Source organism: Saccostrea cucullata, unplaced genomic scaffold, assembly GCF_032062105.1.
Source record: "Saccostrea cucullata isolate Sc308-1 unplaced genomic scaffold, CSIRO_AGI_Scuc_v1 ctg3576, whole genome shotgun sequence".
Lineage (NCBI taxonomy): Eukaryota > Metazoa > Mollusca > Bivalvia > Ostreida > Ostreidae > Saccostrea > Saccostrea cuccullata.
The window spans coordinates 22393-32261 of NW_026932476.1; the positions used below are offsets into that span (position 1 = coordinate 22393).

The 9869-nt window shown below is 36.0% G+C and overlaps 1 protein-coding gene and 1 long non-coding RNA gene across 2 annotated transcripts; both read left to right on the forward strand.

Annotated features, from left to right (window-relative positions):
* The first annotated feature begins 4904 nt into the window (after window positions 1-4904).
* LOC134235232 (uncharacterized) lies at window positions 4905-9118 on the forward strand. Its single transcript, XR_009985359.1, has 3 exons — window positions 4905-4974; window positions 8740-8843; window positions 9063-9118. It is a non-coding gene; the product is annotated as an uncharacterized LOC134235232 (long non-coding RNA).
* LOC134235231 (E3 SUMO-protein ligase ZBED1-like) lies at window positions 5559-6383 on the forward strand. Its single transcript, XM_062717366.1, has 2 exons — window positions 5559-6140; window positions 6267-6383. The coding sequence occupies exons 1-2, from the start codon at window positions 5772-5774 to the stop codon at window positions 6342-6344; spliced, it is 447 nt and encodes a 148-aa protein (XP_062573350.1). The 5' UTR covers window positions 5559-5771; the 3' UTR covers window positions 6345-6383.
* Window positions 9119-9869: the final 751 nt, after the last annotated feature.

Here is a 9869-nt window from a genome sequence, read left to right on the forward strand (position 1 = left end):
GCGAGAAAAGCTGTAAATTTTGGTGGAAGCATTCTGGGATAGTGTAGATTCTAAATTGTAAAAATCATGACCCCCGGGGGAAGGGTGGGGCAGCAATGGGGAATCAAAGTTTTTCATAGAAATATATAGGAAAAATCTTTGAAAATCTTCTCAAGAACTGGGCCAGAAAAGCTGTAAATATTTGGTGGAAGCATTCTGAGATAGTGTAGATTCTAAATTGTAAAAATCATAACCGCCGGGGGAAGGGCAGGCCACGATGGGTAATCAAAGTTTTACATAGAAATATATAGGAAAAATTTTTGAAAATCTTCTTCTCAAGAACCACTGGGCCAGAAAAGTTGAAACTTATGTGGAAGCATTCTTGGGTAGTGTAGATTCTAAATTGTAAAAATCATGACCCCCAGGGAATGGGCGGGGCCACAATGGGGAATCAAAGTTTTACATAAAAATATATAGGAAAAATGTTTGAAAATTTTCTTCTCAAGAACCACTGGGCCAGAAAAGCTGAAACTTATTTGCACATGGAAGGATCCTGGGGTAGTGTAGATTTCAAAATGTCTTAATACGAAATAAATGATCTGACAGTGGGCTAGTGTGGGGATGCATAATGTATTACAAGGGGGAAATCTGGTAAATAACAGAATGGTCAAAGCTTCTCAGGTGAGCGATGTGGCCCATAGGCCTCTTGTTACAGTGTACTATGAACTTGAAAAATGCAAATATGAGAATCAATAAATGCCAGCAATGAATGTGATTAATTGGATAACCAAAGGAAAAGATTAAGCAGGAAAGAGTTTGCACATGTAGTTTTCTTCAAATAACATGCAGAGATTTACAAGCTTAAGGTATCTGAATTGTGAAGACACTCTGAAGTCTGAAAGTCAAGTTTTATTAAAAGCAAGTATTTTGTTTCATCTGGATTATTTGCAGAGTTTACGTTGCCACAATAAGACGACCAGTGACTTTAGCTTTATTGTTCTATTTACAGAGTTTACGTCATGCCACAATAAGACAACCAGTGACTTAAGCTTTATTGTTCTATTAACAGAGTTTAAGTTGCCACAATAAGACGACCAGTGACTTTAGCTTTATTGTTCTATTTACAGAGTTTACGTCATGCCACAATAAGACAACCAGTGACTTAAGCTTTATTGGATCCTCCAGTCTCATAGTTACAGCAGGCCATGCACTCATCAGAGAGCAGAAATGTCTGTTTATGCCACACACTGCTGCCCCCTAGGAGTGCTTGTGTACATTGTGAGTACAATAAAGGGTCAAGGGTAAAAATTAAAAACAATTAGAAGGACTGTCCTTTGTGATGCAGTGTTTGATATTTTGATCAAGAAATATGTTTTCTTTGTTTATGCTTTTTAGCTCTACTGGTCGAAGACCAGAAGAGCTTATGCAATAGTAATACATGTACATCCATCGTCCGTCCCTCTGTCTGTCCATCTGTAAACAATTTTAAAAAATGCTACTCCTTCTGCAGTTTTGGTCTGATTTCAATATAACTTGGCAAATAAGTAGACTACACTAAAATACATAATTCTGTATATCGGTTTTTGATTTTGTTGAAGGGTGTCTTGCAGTGGTTGCTAAAAATATAAATTTCTAAGGAAAACTTTCCAAACCCTATTCCCTCTACAGTTTTGATCTGATTTCAATATAACTTGTCATATACCGGTAAGTAGACTCAGCACTAAGATACATAATTCTGTATATCAGTATTGATTTTGATGAACTTAGTTGCCATTATAGGTTACTAAAAGTAGATATTACTGGGAAATGCTTTCAAAACGCCACTCCTTCTACAGTTTTGGGTTTAATTTCAATATAACTTGGCACACAAGTAGAGTGCACTTTGATACATACATGGTAATTCTTTATATCCGTTTTAAATTTCAATGAACAGTCTTGCTCTGGTAACTTAAAATAGAAATTTCTATGGAATACATTCAAAATGCTACTCCTCCTACAGTTTTGGTCTGATTTCAGTATAACTTGGCACATAAGTAAAGTACAATATAACAGTTACATAATTCTTTGTATCGGTTTTTGTTTTCCCTGAATGGTATTGCCATGGTTACTAATAAAGAGTAGAAATTTCTGTGAAATATTTTCAAAATGCTATTCCAAATACAGTTCTAGTCTGATTATAATGTAATTTGGCATGCATGTAGACTAACACTTAGATACATAATTATCAGTTTGGTGTTTTTGATGATTGATGTTGCCATAGTAAATAAAATTGAAAATTTTATTAAAAGCTATTCCTACAGTTGTAGTTTAATTATTGCAATCTTGCCACAAAAAGAGACTTGATCTAGGATCATTATTCTATTTGTTGCTTTTTAAAGTTTCTCTTTTCTCTTCCTTTATTATAAGTAGATAACCAGTAGAGCTACAGTCTCGACAGAGACTTCTGGTTGTTTCACTATGATTGTTAAAAGAAAAAGTAAAATGTATAGGATTTTTGTCATGAATGAAATATCAGCTTTCTCTAACATTACAGCATTCATCTGTCATTTCAACACGGCTATCCAGCCATTGAATAGGCACCACATCACCAGCTTTTAATATCTAGAGGACGATAAGGGGATCGAAGTCTGTATCTTTGACATCCGTCAGCGACAGCTTAGACACACCTTCCAAGCACACAATGTACCAATCAGATGTCTTAAAGGTCTTACGCAAGGAAATAGCCAATCAAAATGAACTTAGTCAATTGAAGTTCCATATATATCATAAGAGACAATTTTTTTTTCTTTTTTCATTTTTGGCAATTTGTTTTAGGTCTATCGTATTAAAATTGGACTGATGAGTCATGTACTAGGAATATCATTTCTTTAGCAGAATTATCCCACTGAATTAAAAGGAACTCTTTTTTCAGGTGCGCATGCATGCTGCATGATGCAACTTCCTGGATGGTGACTGTAGGCTGCTTGTCAACATGTGAATCCCATGTGCATTTTGGGGTAGGTAAAGTTTACTGTCGATTTTCTTTCTTAAAAGCCGCATAAGGCATATTTTTTCTGCATTAATCTTTATTTTCTCTTTCATGAATTTTCTGCTGAGAGTCTAATAAATTAAATAATTTAATTCAAGCTATATAGTAATATATAGTGAAATTATTTCCTTGTGTGAGACCTAAAGAGGGGCAGGTAACTCTCATTTTCACTAAAATTTCTCTGATTTCAGGAGTTGTCTCCCCTTGAAAAGATCAATAATGGCGGATAAACAATATGGCATGCAGTCTGGTCATCAACAGACAGTTTTGACACCCATGTTACCCGTATTTCTACCAATCACATCTGTAACCTTTGTTGTGTTCATCAAACAGGTAAGAAAAACAAGATTTTTAATTCAAATAATTTTAATGAGCTAAATAATAAGTATAACATTTTTACATGTACAGTCCTCTCTCGTATAAGAAAATGTCACATTTTACATATACAATAATACATTATTCACATGTCCACATTTTCCCCATTTACACAGTTGAAAATAATCAATGCATAATGAACCATAAAAACAATTATTACATGTAAGATAGTTCACAAAATATATTTTTAAATACAAATTTTATACATTTGAAATGCATGTACATATCATCAATGCCCCCCGCCCCCTTCACAGTCTTACAATTTCCTTTTTAACTCACCTGAGCCGAAGGCTCAAGTGAGCTTTTCTGATCAAAATTTGTCTGTTGTCTGTCGTCGTTGTAGTCGTTGTCGTTGTCGTTGTTGTTGTCGTCGTCGTAAACTTTTCACATTTTCGACTTCTTCTCAAGAACCGCTGGGCCAATTTCAATCAAACTTGGCACAAAGTATCCTTGGGTGAATGGGATTCAAGTTTGTTCAAATAAAGTGCTACGCCCTTTTTCAAGGGGAGATAATTATGAATTAGAGAAAAATTTATGGCATTTTTAAAAAATCTTCTTCTTAAGAACCACTGGGCCAGGAAAGATGGAACTCATGTGGAATCATCCTCAGGTAGTGTAGATTCAAGTTTGTTCAAATCATGACCCCCGGGGCTAGGGGGGCCAAAATGGCCGACCAAAGTTTTACATAGGAATATATAGGAAAAATCTTTAAAAATCTTCTTCTCCAGAACCACTGGGCCAGGAAAGATGAAACTCATGTGGAATCATCCTCAGGTAGTGTAAATTCAAATTTGTTCAAATCATGACCCCCGGGGCTAGGGTGGGGCCAAAATGGCCGACCAAAGTTTTACATAGGAATATATAGGAAAAATCTTTAAAAATCTTCTTCTCCAGAACCACTGGGCCAGGAAAGATGAAACTCATGTGGAATCATCCTCAGGTAGTGTAGATTCAAGTTTGTTCAAATCATGACCCCCGGGGCTAGGGTGGGGCCAAAATGGCCGACCAAAGTTTTACATAGGAATATATAGGAAAAATCTTCTTCTCCAGAACCACTGGGCCAGGAAAGATGAAACTCATGTGGAATCATCCTCAGGTAGTGTAGATTCATATTTGTTCAAATCATGACCCCCGGGGCTAGGGTGGGTTTTTACATAGGGATATATAGGGAAACCTTTAAAAATTTTCTTTTCAAGTACTTCAAAGCTATGATTAGTGATATTTATATGGAATCATCCTCAAGTAGTGTAGATTCTAGTTTGTTCAAATGATGAATGCCTGGGGGGGGGTTTAAATTCAAGCCCGATGTTCTCAGGTGAGCGCTGTGGCCCCTGGGCCTCTTGTTAATTTTGGATCTGTTAATGATTTACTGTACGTGTCTTTAGATTTTTTATTGTACAGCTGATATCTTTTAGATCTGTAGAATTTTCTTTGAAATTTATATTTTAACAGTGTTTGTTTCATTTTAAAGTAATTTTGTCTATTTTGTTGTTGTTTTAGATGATGGATTCTGTCCACTCTACTTCCTTTGACAACAGGTGCCCCTACAGATTCACAAAGTTCCAGTGTTGAGTTTCCATGACCCCTATTCAGTGAGTGCACAACTTTATGTATTCTACTTTCAAAATTCCTACTACTTGTAATACATTTTGGATTTGATTTTAAATATGCCCTATTTACAGATTCAGATTTTTGTGTACAAGTAAGATATTTGATTCTATCAAGATTACTTTGTCCTAAAGTCAAATTTATCAGTCCAGTACATTACGAAAAATTGTAATATTACAATTTTCCATAATATAGTGTAAAGTAAGAGTTATCTCCCCATTGTAAAAATAAATCTATGCTTGATTAAATCTGCATCTAGCTCACAGCAGGGTCACTACTACCACTTACTAAATGAATAAGAAGTAGAGTAGATAGCTAAGGAATATCATTTGTCTCATCTAAGCATTTAGATTGGTCTTACACAAGATTAACAGCTGGATAATCATTAATGCATTAGTTACAGTATGAAAGAACCATGATGGTTGGTGCTAAACTGGGAAGTAGGGATGTGCGATTTTATCGGTAAACCGGTATATTGCGATTTTTTGTCACGCGATACGGGAACCAAAATACCGGTATTTTTACATTATTAAAAATAATCCGGAAATAAACCATTTAATCGATCAGATTTTAAAATTACTATTACCGGAAGTTTAAATGGCGACTTCTGAAGACATCGAATTAGTCAAATTCACCAGAGGTAAATCAGATGTATGGAAATACTTCCTCGTAAAAAAAGACAAGAAAACAGGAAAAGTTACTGAAAACATAGCCGTTTGTTCAAAGTGTAAAATTGAAGTGAAATGCCCCACTCGGTGGAACTACCAACCTGAACAGTCACATGAGGAGACATCATCCGAATTTGCTCGTGGAAGATCCTATTCCTACGAAGACTACTTCAGAAAAATTAGAGGTTAAAACATCTGTTGTAAATACATCTATATCTGGAAACTTGGTTTCTTTGTTTAGTAAAAAGTACCCTTCAAATGCGGAATGTTCAAAGATAATCACAGACAAAATTGCTAGATTTATTGTCAAAGATCTTCGACCATTTAGCATGGTTGATAGCCCAGAGTTCAGAGATATGATAGCTTGTTTGGATAATCGTTACCAGGTCCCCTCCAGAAAGACATTTAGTGAAGTTGTCATTCCAAAAATGTATTCAGATGTGAAAGTTCAAGTTCTAAGTAGTCTTCTTGAAGCAGAGCAAGTAAGTATTTTCTGTGAAATATTCCTAGTGTAAAGAAAAACATTATCAGATTTATAGACTAGTATGTGTAAAACCTTTACTCAGTACATAAATATTTTAATTTAATTAATTCCTTATTACTATTAGGTAGCATTGACCACTGATGGCTGGAGTTCACGAGCTACAGAATCCTACATTACGATTACTTCGATCCACCCATATTGACAAAGATTGGAATCTTTGTAATTTTGTTTTGCAAACCAGGATGATGCCGGCCGAGTCTCATACAGGTACATTGGAAATTATAAAAAAAAAATGTTTTCACTATTATTGTTTCAATTTGCTGAAATATGAGGGCAATTGAATGAATTGATTCTAAATTAAATATTAATTAATATACATGTATATTTTTATTGGTTTAATTCTTTGAAAAAAATAATTTAAAAAAATATTTGTCCTGATTGTAGGAGAAAATGTTGCAGAGGTTTTGAGAAACGCTGTGAAGGAATGGAAATTGCCCACTTCTCATGGATTTCCACCAGTTGTCTCTGACAATGCTGCCAATATGATGAAAGCAGGTGAACTCCTCGGAAACATTCACATTAACTGTTACGCAGTCATACGTTAAATTTAGCTTGTCAAAAATGCCTTGCAGTTAAGAAACTGGAAAATATTCTAGCCAAAATTAGAAGAATTGTAGCCTTTTTTCACAGAAGCAACATTGCAGCTGCTTTGCTCAAGAATACAGCTGAAAGTTTATCACTACCTCAACACAAATTAATAATGGACGTCCGCACAAGATGGAATAGTGCCTACGATATGATCTCACAATTTCTCGAAATGCAGGTAGAAATATTTGCTACCTTGAAATCAAAGGAGTTAGGAAAAGAAAGAGAAGCAGAATTAAAGTCTTTCCATGATGATGACTTTACTGTGGCAAAGGAAGTCGTCCAGCTGTTAAAGCCGTTTAAGGATATAACAACACTCCTGTGTTCAGAAAAATCTCCCACTTCGTCCATTATCTTGCCACTTCACAATAAACTTCTGGACAAGCTTCGTGAACAAAAAGATGATACCCCAACAGTCCGCAGCATGAAAAATATTATGTTTAAAGACTTGAAAGAAAGATATAATCGGATCGAACACACTCTACGCATTGTTTCTGCTTTGGATCCGCGGTTCAAGATGCTTCCATTTTTATCAGAAAATGACAGATCAGCGGTGTACTCTGATATTGTTTTAGAAGTCTGTAGAGTACAGAGTATAATCAAAGTGAAAAGAGAGAAAGAAGACAAAGATGCTGAATTAGATGATGTTGAAGTCCTGAATGAGCCACCTCTCCCCTCACTGTCTTCAGATTCTCCAGCTGTTAGCCCTGTCAAATAAAGAGTCAAAGCAGAAGGTTCTTCCTCTACTTGTGGTGATTCTATGGAATCTGTGCTCCACAGCTTTCTTGGTGATGTATACATTACTGATGTTGAGCCTCCAAAATCACCAAGTACGATTGCTGAGCAGCAGGTGAATGAATACAGAAGTGCCCGAGCAATACCTCTTCAGGAAAATCCTCTTTCTTGGTGGAAAGAAAATGAATTTAAATTCCCACTTATTGCTAAACTTGCTAGAGCATACCTTTGCATTCCTGCCACAAGTGTCCCATCGGAAAGAGTTTTTTCTACGGCGGGAGATATATTAAATGCCCAGAGGGCACGTCTAAAGCCTAAACATGTTGACAATTTACTTTTCTTGAAAAAAAACATGCCCTAAACTGAAAAAAAAACCCAAATCTAATTGTTATTGAGTATTGACTTTAAAGTTATCATTTTTTTCTTTTTTTACAAACCAGAAATGAAAGATTGTATCTATTTGTGTTTGAATTGTTAATTAGAATTTTTTTTCTTGTTATTTGTTATTTGTTCTTTTTTCATTTTTAAGTTTTGAATGAAAACACATTAAATACATTATAAAATGATTGATTTTTCATTTATTCACAACAACAATGAAAAAAAGTAGGAATAATAATCAATAATTCCATATAAATCAAAGAAAAAGTGTGCTTATAAATATCACAATATATCGCAATATTTTTATAAAATATCGCGATACGAAATTTTTGGCGATACCCATCCCTACTGGGAAGGACGGAGACATAAAACCAGTATCAGGTCACTGGGTCAACTTTAAACTATATAGGAAAATTACTGCCAATCCCACAAAAATTACTCTCTGGGAGATATTGACATCCAAAGTGGGCACTATGTCAAAGAAAGTCAAAAAGTAGCAATAAATTTTGGACTATTTCTTACCCTGCACCATGAAAATAATTAAACCAGAAGTTTGGAACAAAAATATTTCATAATAAAAGCATTTGTTTGCTTTAATTTAAGATTTTCACAACATTAACTATATCACAGTTTTCCATAATATTACAATTTTTCATAATATAGTTATATTACGAAAAATTGTAATATAAAATCTTATATTATGGAAAACTGTAATATTACAGTTTTTCGTAATGTACTGGACTGTTTATACAGTCTTTTAACAAACATTTGTCTTTTTCTGTCATGTTTAATTCAAAGTCACTAGGCAACACTGAAGATTTCCACTTATTGCTTTTCAGTCCACGACAGGAAAAGGAATAGAGTTGACAGGACTTCCCGCACTGTCCCTGGTAGCAGTTTATGAGGGAACCAACCGCAGTAGACATAGCACGCTTCATCAAAGGTAAGTCGCCGGAGTAGTGTTTGTAGCAATTCTTGTACTCTGCCCTGCATCGAAGCTTCAGGTCCAAGGCAAATCTTCTCTGCATGGATTCTCTTATGGCCTTGGTTCTTCCAGGAAACATGTGACTGCTGAATGGAGCCTTAGCAGTCTGTTTTCTTTGAGAGTCAAAGAAGTGATGCAAGTCCTTAAGGTTTTCAATCATATGTTCTTGTTTTTCAGATGCACCAGACGCAGCGGCACTGTCTCCATCACTGGTGAAATGGGATATGACTAGTCATCACTTTGTAACTCACCAACACAATGAGCGGTCCATCCCTTCTCGTCTCCAATGGTGGTCTCCAGAGGAATGGTTGCAGTGCAGTCTTCGTGTCCTGGGCAGGTAACTTCTTTTCCTTTGCTTCGTAGGTGTGCGCCTTTCTTACATAGTTTATTCCCACAGAAAACCGCTACCACATTCTTCCTCTGAGTTACATTTTCACTTACGGTATACGTCACTAGGGTGGCAGCTTGGAATGGGGTTTTCCCAATGGCACTGAAGGTGGCATTATTGTACCGAGCATCTCCTTCCGCTCTGATGGGGGTATCCGGAAGTCCACATTTTTCATTAAGTTCTTGAATATTCTGCCGAATTTTCTTCATACTGATTTTATTTACATTGGTATAATTTTCCCCACTTTGTTGCAGGTCTGTTGCATGTTGGTGGCTGATGCTGATTCAATATTTGCACCAAGAAGCATACCATGCATACCCTCTGTTGTAAGACTGGTACCCAGGTGACCAACAGTCATGGCCACATTCAGCTGTGCAGCTCTTCGTCCCCTGCCAGATCTTCTCACCTCCTCGTAAAGCTTTTCTCGGTGACTGGTATAGTGGCACTTCTTACATCGAATGGAAAGGATTCATGCCAGGCCTCGTTTTTCATCCCCATGCTGATTCCAGTCCAGTTGACCATCACAGTCTGGAAACTTCTGTGTGTTCTTTATATGCATTGTTCAACAATTTAGCAGTCTTTTCTTGGTGAAGTAC

What these genes read in the sequence shown, in the direction of transcription:
- LOC134235231 (XM_062717366.1), top strand. Translation starts at nt 5,772, where the DNA reads ATGAGGAGACATCATCCGAATTTGCTCGTGGAAGATCCTATTCCTACG. An exon ending in GTCTTCTTGAAGCAGAGCAA is followed by an intron (nt 6,141 to 6,266) that starts GTAAGTATTTTC and finishes TATTACTATTAG; the next exon opens with GTAGCATTGACCACTGATGG.